Source organism: Sinocyclocheilus anshuiensis, unplaced genomic scaffold, assembly GCF_001515605.1.
Source record: "Sinocyclocheilus anshuiensis isolate Anshui unplaced genomic scaffold, SAMN03320099.WGS_v1.1 scaffold617, whole genome shotgun sequence".
NCBI classification, from domain to species: Eukaryota; Metazoa; Chordata; class Actinopteri; order Cypriniformes; family Cyprinidae; genus Sinocyclocheilus; species Sinocyclocheilus anshuiensis.
Window position 1 is genome coordinate 759,153 of NW_015539890.1, and position 22,723 is coordinate 781,875.

Genomic DNA, 22,723 nt, shown 5'->3' on the forward strand with positions numbered 1-22,723 from the left:
CATTTACAGACTAAAGTTAGTGTGTGCACACTGCGCTATAGAAACCATGCTAACTGACATTTGACACACTGCAGTCTGTTTCTTAGTAAGGCTGAAAGAGGAGGAAATAGGACATACACTCTTAAAAATAAAGGTGCTTAAAAGGTTCTTCACAGCGATGCCATAGAAGAACCTTTTTGTCTAAATGGTTCCATAAAGAACCTTTAACATCTGAAGAACCTTTCTGTTTCACAAAAGGTTCTTTGTGGCAAAAGAAGGTTCTTCAGATTATAAAAAGGTAAGAAAGAGATGGTTCTTTAAAGAACCATCTCTTTCTTACCTTTTTATAATCTGAAGAACCTTCTTTTGCCACAAAGAACCTTTTGTGAAACAGAAAGGTTCTTCAGATGTTAAAGGTTCTTTATGGAACCATTTAGACAAAAAGGTTCTTCTATGGCATCGCTGTGAAGAACCTTTTAAGCACCTTTATTTTTAAGAGTGTATCTATAGACGAGTGAGACGACAGACCAAATTCAGCAAAAAACCAAATCAGTCCACATGATCGCTGACTTCCTCTCTAATGCAGAACACGCTGTTCTCAATGACATTTTGTTCTGCATGTTATGCAACCCCTTGCCAAGCATGGGGAACAGTACTGTTCAAAATGCCATATGTATGAAAGTACTGGTTTCTGTAGGTTCCTCATAACCTCTTTTAACTCTTTTCCATTGGTATCCCAAAGGAACAAGGAATATTTCATCTTTGTCATCTTTTAACTCTCATGTCGTTCTAACCACAAAGAGTACGCCTTTCTTCTTGTGGAACACTCAAGATAAACTTTTGAATTTTATCCAGGCCACATACACATAAATGAAGTATCACAAAAATGAACAATAGTATCATTAATAAAAGTATCATAAGTTTAAGCTCTATTCCAATTTCATGAGAATATCAGTCTGTTCGGCACACAAAGAAGACTTGAATATATTATGCAAAGGTCATATGTTGACCTTTTTTGATGATATTATATTTATACCACTTTTTAAAGATTGAAATATAGTTACCATGCATTAAGAGCAACCAGTACATTATTCACTTGGAACAACATGAAGGTAATCAAATCGATTAATGTTACCAAATATCCCAGTGTTCATATAGTGAAATAAACTTCATAAGACTTAGCAGCTTTTTGAGACTGTCAGAAATGAGTTCAAACAACGTGACCTCTAAGATTCTTTATTGTAGTGAAATAAAGAGTAGAAATAAGACAGAAATCATGTAATTAACAGCTGTACATTCTTACTACATCAAAATTCTTCAGATACCACCAACTATTTTACTATATTATACAATTGAATTATTTTAACTGTCTATTTACATAGCTTCATACTGGCGAGAGTTTAAAAATTATTCAACATTAGCATATGAAATTGCTGTAACACATTGAATTCTATGTGTCACTAATTTAAACAGCTTAATAGTTGCAGGCTATTTTAAAGCTGAAGTGTGCAATTTTCTATGTTAAAATGCATTCTCCTACCATTGCTTAATGTAACTATAAGCAAGCCATTTTATGGGTTGATTTATCTGAAAAGTGTAAACATTGTGGCACTATCAAAACATTACTCTGCTTGCTTAATCATCCTGTCCAGCCCAACAAAGCAAAAATAGTTCAATCAATTACGTAAGTGGGTGGAGTGCTTAGGAAACCTGTTTGAAAACAATAATTGTTTTTGCAATTTCACTTGGTGATGCTAATCACAAACAAATTACACACTTCATCTTTAAATCTTAGCAGGAGCTCAGTATTGCAATTGAGAAAGAAACACTCACACATAAGATTCCTTTGCATAGGAGAACTCCTCAAACACAGGCTGACTACACCTGTGGGACACTCGTTCATGCCTCGACTGGGACACTGACTCGGACATGGCCCTCTGCCGGAATGACACCGGCTGTGGTTCTTCTAATTGAATGCTTTCTGTGAAAGTTTCTATGTATTCTGTGGGTTCGTTAACTTTGTAATCATCCAGCAGGTAGTCGTTCATGGATATGGGGCGAGATTTCCTGCCAAGCTCTCTGGCGTGTTGGACAGTCATGGCCCTGTACTGCGGAGGGGCCGGTTGTGCTCCAGTCTGCAGCGCCTGCTCATAGGATGGGGGTCTGCATGGCATAAGACTATCCACATGTTGGAAGACCTCGATGGCTGAGAGAGGCCGTCGACGCCGAACAAGCTCATCGATGTTCTCTGTCTCATTTTGTGAGTCCTCTTGGAGAGTTTCACATGGGAAGACCACTTCCTTCTGGGACTCTCCTTTCTTTAGACTGCCTCTGTTAAACGTAAAGTTTCCAAGGCTTTTGGCCCTCATTGAGAGGGATCGTCGGGTCACTTCCAGGTCTCCTTGGGCATTGCTATGTCTAGGTTTACTCATAAAGGATGAATGCCTAGTAGACTTGCGGGGGCTTGCAGGGGATGGCTGGGGTGACGTGGTTATTGATTGCTCTGAGAGATTTGAGGAGGTGCTATCTGAGGAACAGAATGATGGGCAGGAACCAGCCTTAGATGTTGGAGAAGACACACTAATTGGCAAGTCCATGTTCAAAGTCTTGGCCATCTGGGATCTTCTGTTCTCACAGCGGTGGGGATGCAAGAAAGAGTCATCCGAGTTCTGCTTCTTGAGTGGTTGGTCGTCAAAGTTTTCCTTCTCTGTCAAAAAGTTGTCATGGCTGCGGGCAAGCTCTCTTAAACCCGTCATGGGGGCAGAAGGAAAAATGTAGGGCTCAGAGCACCGGCGATTGAAGGGATTTGTGAAAGTATCAAATATAGCTTCAGAGGAACAAGAATGAATGTCAGAGCGTTCTAGTTGGCATAGACCTGGGCTCCCATGTGGCATCCTGTTGTCCTCCTGAGACCGGCTCTCAGCTTCTAGACAATCACAATCGACATCAGGATCTGTGCTGTCGTATGCTGAGTCATGCTGGTGGACATCAAAAGAGATATCAGGGGACATCAGGGAGGCTGAATCTGTAGAAAATAAATCAAAGTTAAAGGTCTAGGTGGCTGTGTCATGCTATCAAAACAATGCTCTGTTCATTGGAGCATCCTGGCCAGCCCAACACTAGACTATTGGTGTTGCTATTGGTAAATCTGAGACTTTACCCTGCGTTTCAAAGCCTGCTAGATGGTCTAACATGCTAATTAAATGGCCTTTAGCTGGTACAAGCTCATCATTAGCTTGTTCAAACTGGCAAACTTCATGAATCGGCTAATAGTTTGTCATACCAGCTCTAGGTGGTCAAGCAGATTTTTGGAACAAAGTAGCTGATAAACTAACTTCTGCTAAGCTTGCAATAGCTAATGGCCAGACCAATTAGACCAACTGTCATGTTCCAAAACACAGCTAACAGCTTAAACTGGATTTTCTAGCAGGGATTGAGGTAATGCAATTCGATTTGGCCACACTAGGGGTGCAGAAACATCTGCTTTAAGGCCATTTTTGAAAATGCAAAAGTATTATCATCAGACATCCTGTTGAGACTTGAGGTTGCAGTCAACCTCAAAATCATAAATGGAGCTCTTGATTGGGAAGATGTTAAGTAAAGATATTGGGAAGTAAAATGGCCTCAGAAAGGGCTCATAAATGGTGCATAGATGTTAATGTAAATTTAAGAATGCTATTTTGGTTCTTTTTTTTTTAAATAGTTATAAATAGTTATTTATTTACCTGATTTGTCTATGGACTCCTGATCCTCTAAATCCCCAAAAAGCTTCAGGATAGCATTTCCAAATACCTCACAGCAATTTTCGATAAGGAATTGGATAAGATTTGTTGCCTTAATAAAAACACAAAAGAAAAACATTAATTTCTATTTCATATAATGTAATGTATCGAGTTTTGTATGCAACCCAGTGTCACAGTGCTTTTGGTGTTGTGGTTTATATGCATCTAAAACCAGATCATGCATATGACAGTGTGTCTTAAATCGACAGATTAGTCAAAACGAGACTTCAGAGGTGTATCAAAAAAACAAAAACATTACTGAGACTTCTGACATACATTCTTGCTCAGACACTGATCCAGACTAAGTTTAGTGCTATAGGCTCATGTTGCCAGAACCAAGGCAGACTTTAAAGAAATAATTTCATGACATAACAGATTATTATTTCGACGTTTCTTAGAAAAAGGACCAAGTGTCTGACCTTTGCTACATCATCCCTGTCTAGGGGCTGGCTGTCACGATGCAGCAAGGTTGGAGCAATGCACACTGCCAGGTTCTTGGCATCCATTTTGTTGGTTTCTGAATGCTGACTGATGTGGTGAAACAGGCACAGCAGGTGCTGCAGGAGGAGACTGTTTGCTTTGGGCAACTTCTTGGCCATTCTGGGAGTGGAGAACAAACGAAAAACAGTTAGGTCCTTTTTCTATTAACCGCTCCTTCCATTTTTTTTGATGAGGGAGGAAGAACAAAAACAGAACTGTCCTTCTGACATTTTGTGGTCAGACTTCAGCTTCTAATTTCCCTATTTTCAAATCTCTGAAGAGTACATAGAAAGTCCACAGAAAAGCCCCGTTTCTACCACCTTGCCTTGCCAGGGACTTTTTAATAGCCCCCACATCTGCTGTCAGTTTCTCTCTACCATTCACTCTTAAACTACAGTGAGTTTATTGCTAGGTCACGAGATAGTACTACTTACCTCCTCAGCTCTCTCTGAGCATCCTCTGTCCTTTCTTTCTCTAGAGCACTGATCCAGCTTTCATAGTGCTCAAATACCAGCAGGCCTCCAGGGAGTTCCTTCAGGAAAATCTATCAGTACATAAAAATAAAGAAATTATTCATTGTTTCACAGACACGTCAGAATGGAAAAAGGGGCGTTGACATGAGACATATACAGGCAAAAGCTGAGCCTACTGTAAACATGGAGTATTATTCACCTTCAACAGTCCAACTAGGAGCGTCACAGGCAGGGCTTCCATGTCCACCTGGGTTCCAGAGTTCAGCTGATCTTTGAGAGCATTCAGGTTTTTGCTGTTACATGAGACTCTGAAGACACCCTCAGTAAATGGACCCTTCCTGAACAACAACAGGAGTATTTCCTGTTGGAGGACCAAAAACATGAGAAGTCTGAGGAATTGAAATCTTCCACCGACTTAAAGATGAAAGTCAGAATCCAAAAAGCGGCCTGTTTACTTTCTTAAATACACATTCCTGGTCTTGCGCATGATTCATCAGTGCATGTTATTCCAAAGAAACAGTCTTCATAATCTTTCATCAAAATGACTCACTACATGTCTGAAACAATTTTACTTTTCGAATGGCATCAAGGCAGCTTCACTTTTTTGCATGCCATCATTTTCCAAGACCTGTTTGGCAAGGATTTTGAGTGATTCTACAAAAACTAATAAACCTGCTGTAGCTTTGGCCATGTTTTTGTCTTTAATCAAAATTATCTTGAACACTTCTGATTGAGGTCTGGATAAGGTTAGCAAGAAACTGCACGACGCCTATAAATAGAATCATTACATGTGCTACTGTACTGATTGCATCTGTGGTGCAGATGTTTTTGTAGACAGATTACTTGTTCTTGGACAAAAAAAATAAATCATGTGTATCGTCTTCATCAAATCATGAAGTAAACAATAATACATCAATACAATACACTGACATACAGTAATTGGTTTTGGAAGTGTGGCGTCATCTTGGAGATGTCGTCCAAACAGCAAGCTCTTTGCATTGGACTCAGGATGAGCAGGTACACTAGGGTTAGTGGAACTTCTCTTCAGCTTGAAGAAAAAGTTCCTTTTGCCTCCATTCTCTCCTGAGGCCAAAAAAAGTACATTATTAGTAATACTTCAAATGATTTTCATTTTGTTGAGTTGACCAAGAAAGACTGTTTACAATTTATTTAAAAGATTTATTACTAGAGTGAAGCAGTGATGGTCAACTTAGTCTTCAGACCTTAGTTTTTCAGACCTTTGCTTTCTTGCACTATCTTTTTTTTTTTCACTCCCACTCAGTTTCACTGTTTGTTTTACTTCTGGCGGGCACGCAACCCAACATGTGGTTTCGAACAGCCATTTCGACTAGTTTAAACTCACCAATAGGCTCCTGTGCATGTGCCTCTTGGTTATGAAACTGCTTCGAGAGGGTGGAGTTTTTGCCGTTGCCCTGGGAACAGGCACATGTTTGTCATGAGGACATGAAGAAGTAGTAGGGTGTGTCTTCAAATTACACACATGCAACTGTCAAAACTATGAAAGACTTTTTCATTCATTTTAGCATCCTTAGTTTTGTTGCTGCAGTCATTTTCAAGTGTCATTAGAAGTACATAATTTTGTGTTTGTCAAGAGTGTAAATCTAATATGAATTGATGAAAATGAGAAATATTGAGTGCTCACATCAAAAGGCAACTCTGCAGAGTCCATCCCAACTCCACTTAGAGTTTTATTCTGCAAGACAGAGAAAGACAGAAAAATCATGTCAGTTCAGTATCTGTACTGTAAGACCCAAAAGATATTTCCATACACAGACCAGTGCCGAGGACTTACGTCATCTGAGATAAAAGCCACAGAAGAAAAATATCCCATTCCAAGCATTTATGCGTTCTGACCTTTGGAAAGCTGATCACTAAAATGAACGAATCAGAATCGCGTACCGTGGTATTGCCACTCAGCACCTTCATGAGGACGCTGGGCGGTGGAGAAGTGCTGCCTGCTCTCGATCTTGCCTCTGCAGTTTTCCTGTCATGGCATTTGAAATTGCAACATTTTGTGTTATGCGCCACACATATAGTGACTTACAGCAAGAACAATTCACAAAAACTCTTTTGTATACACAGCCGGTAAGCATGCGTAATTAACTCAAAATATTTGCATTTTCATTTTGGTTCAGAAGTCTAAATCCTCTTGTAATAGTCGTATTTTAAGCATAGCAATTTAATTTGAATGAGAGTTTCAGAATTTCTTATTTATTATGCTCCACTTATGCATTTATAACAGGTACTAAATGACACCTCACCTGTGTAGAGTATCTAGCCAGTGGTCCTTTAGCTCAGGCAAACTGCAAGTGAGAGAACATCATGGTGTGAGTTAGTAATCCACAGAGAGTGCAGTGCGCTTGAATATGAAGAGGCCACACTCCCTCGACCTCTTTACAACAAAAAGGGCAGGAAAGTCTCGGCGAGTCATGAGGGCAGGAAGCAGCATCACAGCTACAGCTACCACTTCCTCATTTCAGAGTGTGGCTTGGTGACAAGCGGAAAGTTTATCTGTGCGACTTGCAGTTCATAGATGCAAGGTAGGTTAGGCCTAATAAGATGCGTAGGATGGGTGACTGTGAAATGTGTGTGAACATTTATATTTTTGGATTAGTATGAAACATGGATCCTTTCTGCAGAATTTTTTTTTTTATGTTCTGCCTTTCTCACATCTTGTTTCACACTTTAGGTGTGAGGTTAGGTGTGTAAATGTGAAATACACATATGAGTTATCTACTGAATATTTGTGTATCTATCTATCTAATCTATCTATCTAGCTGCCTGTCTGTCTGTCTGTCTGTCTGTCTATCTATCTATCTATCTATCTATTTATCATTTATTCATTTATTTATTGCTGTTACACAGCCTAGCAGTTTTGTTAGACACCAGTGTGATTTCTCAGAACAATTATTTTAGTGATATCTGACAGATGTGCAAACTGCACGTAATATTTTCGGACACTTAATTGCATGCCATTTGCAGTTTAATAATTTATTATAGTTCATTAAATGCAATTAGCTGAACTTTACCTTTTTGATTTCTTAATTTAATAATAATTAATAATAATTTATGCATTTAGCAGACGCTTTTATCCAAAGCGACTTAAAGTGCATTCAGGCTACACATTTTTTACCAGTAAGGTCTTTCTTGACCTACTTAAGTTGGACTCAATAACATCTTTATATGTGATGCCATAATTACTTCTACTGTATATGAAATATGGTTAAAGTGTGCTGCTGAATGTACTGACAAGCATTTATGGAAAACTAAAATATTTTTTAATATAATTTCTATTATAATTTGTATCATGTAATATATTTGTAATTACACATTTGTAATAAAGAAGTTACAATTTACTCCATTTGAAATATATTAACTTTAAATGTTATATAGTTCAAATTATAATTTATGAACACATCATATTAAGGGTACTTCTTAAAATCACAACAAATGATTATTAAAACATAATGATTTAAAATGTACTTTAAAGTAAAACTTAATTTGACATTAAAAAAGTGCACTTTTTAAAAGTGTGTTAAGAAATAGTTATGAAAGTGTACATAATTTTAGTACACTTAAGTGGTCTTTTATTTCATTAAGATTATATTATCTGCAAGTATAGTTTATATTTTGTTTAAATATACTTTTCAGATATTGTCACGTAGTAAGTGTAGCTACACAGACGACACGAAGAAGAAAATTCAAATGCTTTAATAACTATGAGAATGAATTACTGTACACAAACACCAAAGTAGCGACGAGACCAAACCAAGGATGAGGAAAACAGAGGGCTCTATATACACAGGGTAATTAACTACAATTCTAGCTCCAACAATGATGGCGACCACAGAGACCCAGACGAAGCTGAGCAGACACAGAGCCTGGGTCGATGCAGAGGATTCGGAAGGCCAAGGCGGAGCAGCAGGCTCTGGTGACCAAGGCGAAAACGTGATTCCGGAAGACCATGGTGGAGTCAGAGCAACTGAGGATGAAGGTGGACCCAGACGGAAGGAGGAGCCTGACAGAGCCAGAGAGATGGAGGGATAAGGTAAAGCCGGAAGAGTGGAATCCTAAGGCGGTAGATGGTCGATAACTGACCAAGGTGGAGCCAGAGAGATGAGGGAGCCTGGTGGAGCCTGTGGGATGACGGTAGAGACCAGGGAGCTAGGAGCCAAGGCAGAGCCGATCGGTCGAAGGGCTGAGGTGGAGTCAGGGATCCAGTGGCTAGAGGAAGAGATGGGTCCTCATGCCTACGCGGAGCTGGTGACTGGAAGACCCGATGCAAACCCACATAGGTGATGGCAGGCTGAGGGTGAGCTGAGGGGATGACAGGTGGCAGCAGAGACAGGACTGAGTGCTTGGCTGGCATGGAAGGTGGAGGTAGATGGATGCTTGCCGATGGGACTTGAGGCTGATGAGGAGCAGCATCAGCTGCAGCTAGCAAAGAGTGAGCAGGGGAAGTGACAGGCAATAGAAGTCCTAGACCAGAAGGACTAGACAGCGGAGGTGGGATAGGGAGGATGGGTGGAAGTTTGAGGGATATAGGAGGGTCAGGGCTGGAGGGACACATAGAAAACACAGAAGATTTAGGGCCATATGGAACCAGCGGAGAAACAGAAGATTTAGGGCTGGACGGAACCAGCAGGGAGACAGGAGATTTGAGGTTGGAAGGAAAAAGCGAAGACTGAAGAAAAGGGCTGGATGGAGCAAGCGAAGAAGATAGACAGACAGAACTAGAAGGAAGAGAGGATTTAATAATTTCAACAGATCTCTAGAGGCCAGCGACAACTCACCCTCAGTGGTAGGAATGTGGGCGGGGCTTTCCTCCATGCTCTCATACTTCAGTAATATTTCCACATGTAGCTGGTGTCCTGACATTTTATCCTACCCGTCAGATTGTCCTACCAGGGTTTACTTTTTGTTTCCTGTAGCTGTATCCCTTCTAGCTACAACCGCGAATATAACACATTTGTATACACATACTGTATTTGCATTACTGTAAGGGTAGGTTTAGGGTTGGGGTAGCAGTAGATGTTAATAAACCATAATTTTACAGGTAGCATTTTTCGTTGTCGAATTGTACTACCCACTGCTTTAATGGGAGGTAGCAAAACCTGACAGGGTAGCACAAATTGACAGAACACCGGCTTGCACACCAGGTCAGACCTCACGTTGGGCTTGGGCTCTGAGGTGTTGTATAGATCAGTCTCCTTATCTGGCTTATTAAACGTGACCAGCTCTGGCTTCGTGTCTGCGGTGGGCTCAGGCTTCTGATCTGTGTTGCGTGGTGAGGCTGGATGCTGATGAAATCCTCAATATTCGCTTCGCCAACCGTGAATGCAGATCCTTTCATCCACAGGGCAAGGTGGCCAGAAACTCCTCAATGTAGTCCTCCAAACATCAGCCGTTCTGAAAGATTAACACCACCACTGCATCTCCTGAAGTCCCAAACTGGGTGGTGGAGTGTTGATGGCAGCGATGGCGCATCTATTTTTCATATTAGGTATGGTTCGGTCTTATGTCACGCGGTGAAGTGTAGCTACACAGACGACATGAAGAAGAAGAATAACCACGAGAATGAATTACTGTACACAAATACCAAAGCAGCGACGAGACTGAACCAAGGATGAGGAAAACAGAGGGCTATATACAAAGGGGAATCTACTAAAAGTCAAAACAGGTGTTAAAATTAACTAATTAAAGACAGGAACTCAAGAAGAACTAGGTCATATGATAAAAACAAAACTAAAACAGTACTGAACTGTGACACATATGAAGGTACACTACAAGTATGCATTCAATATAATTAGTACCCAGCACCTTTAAGTAAATTAAAAAGTTCTTCTTTCTCTTCTCTCTCATTGCCTTGATTCCTATTAGGTATTGTGGCATTATTGGAAATCCTCTGTTGGTTTTTAAATCATGTGACTGAACCCACAGCTGAACTTCACTATTCCTGTTATACTATCTGCCATTTAATGCTGATGGAAGATCATCACTGACTTCCCTTTAATGGCTTCTGCCTAAAACCACATATTGATGCTGTGCAAACCAGTGTGAATGATCTGCTATGTATGTTTCATATTTTATTACATTAATGGGTTGTACTTGTTCAAGTCAGCCAAACCTTGTGTTACAACTTGCTCTTCAGTGTTGCAACCAACTACCAACACCTGTGAGAACACCTACATGCACCACTTTCAAACAAGGTTTCGAAGAACACCTACTCACTATCTCGCAATGACTACACAAATACCTTATACACCTGCTCTAATCGTCCTGTGCTTTGCCGTCATATGCTAACAGTAGCATCCTGGCCACGTATGTCTTTGGTAAGCAACCTAGTTTCAGTGCAGGCACCATGCCCACAGACTACCCACATGCTCTGCTGTTTGCTACATGATCGCGTGAACATGCTCTCATGAGTGTTCAATCATACTCCTGGAGATCTTAGTTCCAAACCTGCACTGTTTTTCATAAAAAAATTAAAACAAATAAATAAATAAATAAAACCTCACCAGAATGAGGCCAAGCAAAGAGAAACAGACCAAGCCAATACGATAGATGTTCTTAGATCAACATCTGTATCTTCGTCCTCTGCCTCGTCGTCATCATTTTCAAAGCCGCACACCCACAGGTCCTGCAGATCAATCCTGTGTTTCAGTCTGTAGCTTGCATTTGACCTGTAAACACAGAAATGTTTTGCAATATGGCGATGATCTCCAGGCACATGTATATTCAATTTGGACAGACATACACTATTGTAAGAAATCTTTTATTATTCTTAATCAGTGAGGGATTATGTAAGGCATAATGTACAGTCAACGCATTACAAAAACAGGTTCTCATACGGTTTACTGTGAATATACATAATAACAAATACATGTATGATGGAATTGTATGGTAATTATATTACTATTTGAAAACAGAAAACCATTGCATACTACACCCTAAAAAATGCTGGGTTAAATACAACCCAGTGCTGGGTAAAATAGGGACAAACCCAGCAATTGGGCTGTTTTGTCCCAGCAATTGGGTTAAATGTTTAACCCAACTTTCTGGGTAGTAACCCAACCACTGGGTCAAAACAACCCAATTGCTGGGTTTGTCCCTATTTTACCCAGCACTGGGTTGTATTTAACCCAGCATTTTTTAGAGTGTATGCTATAATATGCCATTTATATAAAAACTAAGCCTAATTATAATAATGAAATAATGGGTACAATAGGACTAAAAGCTAAAAAAAAAAAAGTTATATTTGTCTCATTGTTGCAAAATATAATCATCTTTGAATATCTTAACACTACACTTTTATCCAACACTTGGGCCCCTGCCCCCTGGTGATGTGGTACATTTATTTACCAAATGAAAATACTCTTTATATAAAAATATATTTTTACAGGGATAGTTTACTTAAAAACGAACATTCTGTCATCATGGAACAAAATGAGGGCGAATAACCCCTCATTTTGTTCCAGACACCTTTTTATTCATATTTAGAACACAAATTAAACCTGACAGATTTCTGTTTCTCTATTGAAAGTCCATGCAACCAATAAAATTTGTTTGATGCTTTCATCAAAGACATTGTAAAAGACCGATTTATTCCAAGTATTCTGAAGAGGCACAGATTTAATTTAGGCTTATTTCACATATAAACATTTATCAATCAAATATGGGAAACGGAGGATCAACTTTACTTGATTACGGTGCGAGAACAAACTTCATTGGTTCTCGTGTATCAAGCAAGCTTGTTTGAGCATTGGTTGAACAGATTTTAAATCGAAGCAGTCAGTATGGGCCAACTTTGCAGATCTCAAAACAAATCTACTCTCTAAAAATCATGGAAGACAGTTTATTGCTTATTTATAGGCATTCTGAAATTTGCCTTTTTGACCTCGACCCAAACAACGTAGTAACCTAAAAAACGGTTGATTTAATCACATTCAAAACAAAACTGAAACTTTTGAAACCATCACATGTTTTGAGACAGAGATGAAAAAAAGTGTGCCTGGCATCATTTTACAAATGATTAAATCAGAATATCAACTCACAAATGTGTAAACTCTGCCATTGCACTTCATACCTGCAAAGTCCAAGTAAAGTTATGTAGTTGTTTTTGTTGTTATTTATTTACTGTTATGGGAGAAGATACAATCAAAATGGCATTTTACCCCATTGGGGACCTTTAGCCCTGATATACCTTAAACATCATCATCATCATCATCATCACCACCATAAGATTAGACTTAGTTTGATGGTATCAAACTACATACAGTACTTACTTTATACTTATTTCTATGCATTCATATATAACAGCTGCTTAAAAGTGAATAGTGAATGAAACTAATGCAACACCAGCATTTACTTTAGATGCCACATTTAGAAAAAGAAGGAAGTAGCTTAATTTCCCTATTTCAGTGACATTTAAATTTCATTAGGTTGCCTAACGGACAATGTTCCAAAAACTGAAAACTAAAAATAAATTAATATTATCACACAAATTCACAAGAAGCCAAAGCTGCCATTTGTGCATTCCGTGTGTTATGATTTAAGACTTTTTATTTGTTGTTTTTGTGCCTTCAGCACCTCTGATAGATTGTTAAGCAACATGTATTACTGGTACATAACCCTCACCATGGGTCCTGCGTTATGTAAAAGCAACAGTTCTCTGCGGATTAAAGGACCTTCTAGTATTTTAGCATTAACTCTTGGGTCACTTGTTTTGACCATTAAAACTCATTGACGTATTTGAATTGTCTCTTAAATAACTGCAGCTGAGATTATTGGCTTTCTCAGATCCTAAATGGGAGTTTACACAGGTGGTGACTGACTGGCCGAACCATCCAAGCATCCTCTCTGTTCTTTATCACATTAAGGTCAAACAGCTAGTCAATACGGAAGGAAACAGCCGATACAGAAGATAATCATCTTTAAATGTCTTAACCATACACCTGGGCCCCGGTGACGTGGTAAATTTATTTACCAAATGAAAATACTCTTGATATAGACATATATTTTTACAGGGATAGTTCACTTAAAAATGAGCATTCTGTAGCAGCAGAAGAACTATGTGTGCATGACAGATATAATCAAACCTGCTGTGTAGGAATGAATCACAGATAAAGGTCAGCGGGTTTACATATGACAGTGAAACAAGAGCGTGCCAGTGCCAAGCTAATGCATTTAGACATGTGCCTGAGATTTTTCACATTGCAGCTTTCTGTTCCTTTTTTAAAACTAAATTTAGGAATCAAATTTGACCCCAAAATATGCAGTATTTAAGATATAATCCCTTAAACATATTCTTCTCTAAAACTAGAATAAAAACATATATGACCCTGGACCACAAAACCAGTCATAAGGTCAGTTTTTTTAAATGAAGATTTATACGTGAATAAAAAGATGAATAAATAAGCTTTCCATTGATGTATGGTTTGTTAGGATTAGACAATATTTGGCAGAGATACAACTATTTGAAATCTGAGATCTGAGGCTGCAAAAAATCGAAATATTGAGAAAATCACCCTTTAAAGTTGTGCAAATGAAGTTCTTAGCATTGCATATTACTAATTAAAAATTACGTTTTGATTTACGGTAGGAAATTTACAAAATATCTTCATGGAACATGATCTTTACTTAATATCCTAATGAGTTTTGGCATAAAAGAAAAATCTATAATTTTGACCCATACAATGTATTTTTAGCTATTGCTACAAATAACCCCAGTGACTTAAGACTGGTTTTGTGGTCCAGGGTCACATATTATTTCAGGTAAGTCCTTATACCCTTATATATATATATATATAATGTATTTTTTTATGTTTTTTTTTTTTTAAGACCTTTACTAAATAGGTATACAGTCATGAATGTATACATTTATAGATTTTTTGTTCATGTGAATCAATGCAGGTAAAATTTGACGCAGTATTTAAGGTGTGGTAAAGATAATAATATAACAATAAAGAATCCTGATTTATTTGTGAATTTGTTTATAAAATGAGTCATACTGTATCATACAAAACTTGCCTGTTTAATGGTATGGTTATGTTTAAGGGTGGGATAGGGGTAATTATCTGTAAATAATTACAGAAATTAATAGTAAGACATTTTATTTATATAGCACATTTAAACACAGCAGAGCTGACCAAAGTACTGCCCAGAGAAAACACAAGTCCAATAGCATAAAGGCGAAATAAATATGAAATAATAAAAACAATAAGACATAAAGCCTTGGAATAAAGATACACTTTCAGCCTACTTTAAAAAAAATTATAATAGAAGGTACATGACTTGCAGATGTTGTTTCGATTGCATTGCATTCATTTAAATGTTGAATATAGCATTCAAAGACATGTAATATAAAGTGAGACCAAAATAATAAATTTAGTCACAACTAGACTATGGGGGAATCCCATCAAAAATCTTTGTTTGCTAGGTGATTCCCACATCATATCAAAAATGAAAGCAGCTCTAAATATAACAGAATGGTGTATGGACACTTTTAGTTTGTAAAAGTATGTTTATGCATGTGTATCAGCAGAATTCACGATTCTTACTTGAGCTTGGCGATGACTAGGGCGTCACTGAGGAGGAAGAGGTGTCTATCTCTGGTCTTTAGTCCTTCGGTCAGCTGAGCACATTCATCCAGAATCAGCTCGGAGTTCTCGCTGGTCAATCCCAGCACGAAGGGACACTGATCCACCGCCACCAGACACTGAGCTTCTTCCCTGAAGACGAGAAAAGTTCTCACTATAAACCACCAACTCAACAACTACAGTATGATAACAGATGAATGCAAAATAGTACAATTGGGAAAATCCAATAATGCGTGGTTGCTTTGGGTTAAAAGCACTTTGTAAAATATCAATGAACAATAGCACTTGGAATATCTGAAAGAGAAGCATGAATTATTGTTTGCATGTCAAACAATTTCCTGAGTTCATTTCAAGGTCTATCTGTACTGAAAGATCATTACATTTCACAAAAGAACAACACCAGATTTTATTTTATAAAGCATACCTTATTGGACTCCAAGTCATTCCTAAAGCTTTGCCCAGCACCAGGTTTGGTGCAGAACGTCTCCTCTGAGCCAGACCCCGCAGGTGCTGTATAGAGCAGTTGTTGTTTTATTCATTGTTCTTTCATTTGACTTATTTTGTTAACTAAATATTATTGAACAGATAAAAGAGTCAGATGATGCACATCTTCAGCTTCCAAGTGTACTTTAAGCAATCAAATACTGTATATTTAAAGTTATTTAATCACAACTGTATGTTAAATAATGAAACACGAAAATAATCTTTCTTAGTGAATATCGGAAAAAATAAATAAATAATTGTTGTTATTGTTTAGCAAGATTTTACGCATTAACACAAGCTTTTCATTTCCCTGGATCTTCTTCCCAGTGGTAGTGAATTTTACACTGAAACTTACTGGTGTAAAGAATAAAGTTTGTGTCTTAACTGCTGCCATGTACTGCTGTTTGTTTTGTTCATTTTTTGATTGTCTAGGTTTTTCTTTCTCTCTCTGCCATGGCTGTGTTTTGGTGGAAGCAGTTCATGATGTGGCCATTGTGTTTTTATGCTCTGCGCTTGATGTCCTGGCATTCATCCCTGATTTGTGCAATTGGAGCTGTAGGTCACTGCGGTTTATTTCAGCATTACAGCTGCCACTGCTTGTTTGGACGTTTTATGTTTATGTTTTGGCAAAATGGTAAAAAAAAAGTCCTATTATAAGGATGAAAGTAGAGAACGAACTCCAAATGTAAGATAAAACAGCAGCTTTACTGAAAAAAAGCCAATTTTTGCAATTTTATTTCACTATTTACACTTTTTTTTAAGGCACAGTAAGATTTTTTTTATTTATGCTTTTATGCTGTTTTTTTGTATTTTATGCTTTTATGATATAGTATTAACTGGCTCAACATAGTATAAATCCTATTCATTTTACATGTCGTTTTGAGAAGTAGTAATAACTTGGTCAGTTGTATGACACAGCTGGCCATTTGGTCTCAACATTAAGTCGTAATTAAGTCCTAACTTAGGTCATTAACTCCTAATATCATGTGATTGTACATAATTTTAATCATATTTCCCATTTGCCATTTTTTGGATGACTGCTTTGTGTTTTGATCACTGGCTCAATATAGCATAAAGTATACTGTAGTATAAAGAGTAGTATTATGAAGAATGTTTAATGACAAACCATGCCCATGGTGGTACAGGAAAACAAAATAATGAGGTACTTAGAATTTTCACAAACTAATATACACTCTAAAAAAAAAAGGTTCTTCAGCGGTTCTTTGGAGTGGTTAAGGTGCTATATAGCACCACTACCGTATAAAGAACCTATTAAGCCCCTGTATGGTTCTTCAGCGGTTCTTCAGCGGTTTTTTGGAGTGGTTAAGGTGCTATATAGCACCACTACCGTATAAAGAACCTGTTAAGCCCCTGTATGGTTCTTCAGCGGTTCTTCAGCGGTTTTTTGGAGTGGTTAAGGTGCTATATAGCACCACTACCGTATAAAGAACCTGTCAAGCCCCTGTATGGTTCTTCAGCAGTTTTTTGGAGTGGTTAAGGTGCTATATAGCACCACTACCGTATAAAGAACCTGTTAAGCCCCTGTATGGTTCTTCAGCGGTTTTTTGGAGTGGTTAAGGTGCTATATAGCACCACTACCGTATAAAGAACCTGTTAAGCCCCTGTATGGTTCTTCAGCGGTTTTTTGGAGTGGTTAAGGTGCTATATAGCACCACTACCGTATAAAGAACCTGTTAAGCCCCTGTATGGTTCTTCAGCGTTTTTTTGGAGTGGTTAAGGTGCTATATAGCACCACTACCGTATAAAGAACCTGTCAAGCCCCTGTATGGTTCTTCAGCGGTTTTTTGGAGTGGTTAAGGCGCTATATAGCACCACTACCGTATAAAGAACCTGTTAAGCACCTGTATGGTTCTTCAGCAGTTCTTCAGCGGTTCTTTGGAGTTGATGAGGTGCTATATAGCACCACTACCATAAAACCTGTAAGCCCCTGTATAGTTCTTTAAAGGTTCTTTAACTCTCTTAGTCTCTTAGTTTAGTTGGGGAAAGGGTTAAAACAACATTAAAATACAGTCTATTTCTTGAAGATATATATTTTTTTTGCCCCCAAGGCCCCCATAAGGAAATATTCCAGGGCCCCCACATGAGACCTTTGACCTCAGAAAAAAAGGACCTCTCCACAAACAGCAACACCAACTTCACACATTAAAGAACCTGTTAAGTCCCTGTATGGTTCTTCAGCAGTTTTTTGGAGTGGTTAAGTTGCTATATAGCACCACTACCGTATAAAGAACCTGTTAAGTCCCTGTATGGTTCTTCAGCGGTTCTTCAGCGGTTTTTTGGAGTGGTTAAGGTGCTATATAGCACCACTACCGTATAACCTGTAAGCCCCAGTATAGTTCTTTAAAGGTTCTTTAACTCTCTCTCAGTCTCTTAGTTTAGTTGGGGAAAGGGTTAAAACAACATTAAAATACAGTCTATTTCTTGAAGATATATATTTTTTTTTTGCCCCCAAGGCCCCCATAAGGAAATATTCCAGGGCTTGCTGGAGTATCTAAAACAGAAGTTCTTTATTGAGAATTAAGGTTTAGATGTTTTTTTTTCAACTTACCGTTTTGGTGAATAGTGTTTGCTTCAGTTGCCTCTTGACCCTTGACTTTAATTTGAAATTAAAATAAGTTTCTCTTTGGCTGTTACAATAATGTTTATAAAGCACATATGTGATAGCAAGGAACTTGTGGTAAAATCGTTTCATGTGTCTGAGTCTTTGGTTGCATTTTATCAAAATCTATAGTTCTTTCATGAGTTTTATATTATTGCAGTTCTACTATTTTATGTGACAATGTGAGAAAATTGTATAAACCACTTTTAGAATTATGGGTTATAAAGATGTTTCAATTCTGTCACTCATAAACATGAAGAATCAGCATGTGAATCTCAGCGATGGTAACAAAATATATTTTTGATATGATTTTTGAACATCACAAAACGGCAGTAAAAAGTCACAACAAAAATAAAAGCAAATAGTAAGAATAAAAGAAAATACTAAGACAATGCAGCTGCATAATTTATTCATGTCGCAATGCATGCTGGGAGCCATGGATGAGTTATGATTGGTGCACCATTGTTGAGAAAAAGTGCTATATGGCACCTCTTATGGTTCTACATGGCACCATTTGACAAAGGTGCTATATAGCACCTGTAAAAATAGGTGCTAAACAGCACTAAAAGTGGTTCCCTTATGATTACAAGCCAAAGAACCGCTTTTAGTGCTATATAGCACTATTTTTTTTAGAGTGTATGCTATACAGACATACAACATCAGATTGTACTCACTAAAATTCTATGGCTTCTGTAAAGCATACGTAAATAAGAGTATGACCTGTCAAAGCTACCAGAAACCTGTCAGTTTTTCCATTACAGCTCATTCAAACAAAATGAGGTAACTTAAGTCAGGAAATGGCCAGCTGAGTTCCCATTTCCATAGAAACTAAAGCCAGTAGAGGTAAACATACTGACCTTTAAGAGATGTGCAGGTTAATGTCTTTAAAGGCAGACTACTGCATCAGAGCAGAATATAAAAGACAGAGTTTGAATTAACTTCAAAATGCACAGCAGTAATACAAGGACAATTCAGCACTTCTGTGGTTTAGTGTCTTTAACTCAGCAGGGATTCAGAGCATAAGAAAGTTTAGGGGTCACCCATATACATTGTGCTTTTCGTTAGCAGTTACTGATGATTCTGCAATCATCTTTTCAGTCTTTACACAACTGCTTTGTTTGTGCACCTCCTGTTGGTTAAGGAATGAATGATCTCTAGTGTAGAAAGCAGGCCTAAACTCTGATCTTTCAAGTGTGGGTCTCATTATTTCTTTTCAAATAAATCAGTTTTTGTAAACCCCTGAATATCTAAAATGAGACAGAACATTCTGTTCCCTTATTAGGACCAGACTTGGCTCAGACTGAACACGGTTTTACACTCTTTGTTTGTAAGAGTTCATTAATCTGAGCAAGGGTCATTTACACTTTATGCAAAATTAAAACCTCCTCTTTCACCGTCTTTTCTTTTTCATCACAAAACTCGTCACTGATCTTCACCGATTTGGCTTCTTCAGTGACAGTCAGGCTAAATTCTAAAACACAGTGACCCCGAAAAGCATTTGGTCCCTTAGGTCACATTTAAAAATGCCTGAATGGCATTGGATGAGATACAAAATATAAAACAAATGCAAACAAATGAGTCTGGAGGTGTTCTTAGAAAGTTGTTTTGGAGCCATTTTGCACACAGAAAAAAAAAATGGTGTAGAAACAATTTTCACTCAGAAATTGCTAATTGATTTTTTTAAATTAATTGATTAATTTTGTTAAATATTTGCTTCAAATGCACTATATTTCTTAAAAATAAATGCCACTTATTTTGACATAAAGGGGCCACTTTTGGGGCCACTCTATTGCAGTGGATAAGCTACTTTAACATTTGAGTTTTATCAAATATTTATTTATTTACTTACTTGTGACGCCAACAAATTTGTTTGACAATTTTCCTATTCGATTCATTATGAAATACAAAGAGCACTGTCAAGAGGTTTCTAAAGCAAGCATGTTGGATAATGAATATGCATTTCTAAAGTGATTGTGCAGACTGTCATTGCATACATAATTAATTATGCTTTCATATATGTGAACAATTAAGCATTCCCTTTAGTATGTGTTTTATTCACATATCATCAGGGTTTTAGAAACTTGACGTGAGTCCCATAGAGGCAAAAACTATTCAAGCACAGCATGCATCAGTTATTTAGTATATATTAATGCAACATGGCATAATTACAGAGCCTCCTGGAACCTTTTTCCGCACTATTGCATTCTGGGGCAATTATGGGGCCCCAAACAATGATCACTTGTTCACGCAGCCAGTGAAAAACAAGACTTTGTCATTTGTATAGCATGGAGCCAATTTATCAGTCTGTCTGAGATTGGCAATGAACTCTGGCTGCAAAAAGGATAAATAGGCACTTTATTCATAGCAAAGTCAATTATATGCCATCAGATTTCTCTGTTCGAAACTGTATTCTTCTGTATGAGATTCTTCAGTGTATAGCCAGACTCCACTCACAATATCCCACTTTAACCAGTGCTTATTACTGTATGTAACATAGAAGTCACCTTTTTTATTCACTTATTATTTAATAGTTAAATGTTTTATTGTTTCACTTTCTAATACTGTCATGCTATGGTCACTGAACTTTTTGACCTGCCATCAATATATATAATATATATTATATATATAAAATATATAAATTACTAAATGAATGAATACATAAACATTTAAATAGTTAAATCTTCTTTGTATTGTACCACTTCCTGATACAATCATGCAAAGGTAACAACATTTATTAGCATGCTATTAAGTGCTTCTTTCTAAATCGTTATTTAAAAGGGTTACCAGATATTACAAATTAAAATATTGCCTCTAAAATTGTCTCCAACTAGCATAAACTTCATGTATAAAACATGGCACAAACATCTAATTATGCTATAATAGCTCATATTAAAGTTAATAAAACTAACAGAAAAAATATATAATAGTAAGTACATGTAGCATGTAACAAGGACACCCTAAAATAAAGTGTTACCAAAAAAATTCTGTAATTTGTATTTTTGTGTAATATTTTATCCATATAATTCTGAATGTGAAACTTGAGACAGAAGCTGTAGTCTCTGAATAGTCTCTTTCTGATATAGTCATACTGCAGTGAAGGTAAATGTTTTAAATAAATAAATGAAAATTAAAAATAAATAATAATAAAAATATTGGCATGCCAATAAGTGCATACTTGTCATAGTTATTTCAAACACTGGCCAAATAAGCCACTCAATCCAACTTGAGTCCACATAATTTACAAACATGGCACAAATATCTGCTAAAACTGTATTTTATTTTAAAGTTAATATAATTGACACAAAATATGTAGTATTATTTATAAACAAGAAAGATTCCATATTATTGTAAATGTGAAGCTTGAGAATGAGAAGCTCTCTCAATTAGCCTGTTTATACATCCATATTACAACATTAGAAAAATGGAATCATACCAATTTTTATTTGTAACTTTAAAAGCAATGCAAGAAATTGGCTATCCCCACCCTCAGAGCTACTCACTGGCTGTATGGGGGCAGTAGTGCCATCATAACTTCCTCTCCTCCTCATCCTGAGCACTCTTTCAACAGCGCAGCCTTCGTACAGAGTCTCACACGGTTTATCCCGAAGGTCCTGTTCCCAAACCGGACTCTTTGAGAGGAGTTTCAGCACCCTGCTTGCGATCCAGTTTAAAATGAACACTGGGTTCTCTTGACTGGCATCTTCAGCAGGAACTAATGAGCCTGAGAACAATGGAGGACCAGGGAGGACAAATGGGAGGAGAGAGCGGTTCCGCTTGACCTGGGCCAAACCTTCCCACTGTGGCAGCCACTTATTCTTTGGGCTTTTTCAGCCATGTTTGCCTTGACACAATTGAACCTGCTGCTTCTCTGTTTACAAGCTAATGATGATCAGCTCTCACAAGAACAACACTTGTGGTTTAAAATCACAACAAGGGAATAAGAGTGACCTAAACCCACCCAACAAGGAAACCCCACCTGAATTGACGATACAGCCAGAGAGATAGAGTGTGCATATGCAAAACAATCATTCTTTTTCCAATTCTATTTGGTGACAAAAATGTAAACACTTTAGAGAAACAGAAATTAAACACTTTAAAGGATGTGTGTCATGTGTATGTTCCCGTTTAGTTCCTGTTGTCCTTATTTGGTCCTTCCAGTTACTTTTCCCATTATTAATATCACCTGTTCCTTGTTTATTAGTTATCCCCATCACCTGTCTGCCCCTCGTTATCTGCCCTATTTAGTTCTAGCCCGTTCTGTTCTCCCTTGTCTGGAATTGTTTGTCA

General features: G+C 37.6%; 1 protein-coding gene across 1 annotated transcript; it reads right to left on the minus strand.

Moving 5' to 3' along the window:
• Nucleotides 1-1,216: 1,216 nt before the first annotated feature.
• Nucleotides 1,217-22,104, minus strand: LOC107685761 (rho GTPase-activating protein 20-like). The gene is made up of 14 exons (XM_016482467.1): nucleotides 21,937-22,104; nucleotides 15,758-15,843; nucleotides 15,295-15,465; nucleotides 11,254-11,418; nucleotides 6,997-7,038; nucleotides 6,635-6,719; nucleotides 6,378-6,428; nucleotides 6,078-6,147; nucleotides 5,649-5,797; nucleotides 4,914-5,075; nucleotides 4,676-4,785; nucleotides 4,181-4,361; nucleotides 3,705-3,813; nucleotides 1,217-3,004 (listed from the first exon to the last, which is right to left on the minus strand). The coding sequence occupies exons 1-14, from the start codon at nucleotides 21,982-21,984 to the stop codon at nucleotides 1,809-1,811; spliced, it is 2,625 nt and encodes an 874-aa protein (XP_016337953.1). The 5' UTR covers nucleotides 21,985-22,104; the 3' UTR covers nucleotides 1,217-1,808.
• Nucleotides 22,105-22,723: the final 619 nt, after the last annotated feature.

What these genes read in the sequence shown, in the direction of transcription:
- LOC107685761 (XM_016482467.1), bottom strand. Translation starts at nt 21,984, where the DNA reads ATGAGGAGGAGAGGAAGTTATGATGGCACTACTGCCCCCATACAGCCA. An exon ending in TGGCTAGATACTCTACACAG is followed by an intron (nt 6,720 to 6,996) that starts GTGAGGTGTCAT and finishes ATGCCATGACAG; the next exon opens with GAAAACTGCAGAGGCAAGAT. An exon ending in GGAGTCCATAGACAAATCAG is followed by an intron (nt 3,005 to 3,704) that starts GTAAATAAATAA and finishes TATTTTCTACAG; the next exon opens with ATTCAGCCTCCCTGATGTCC.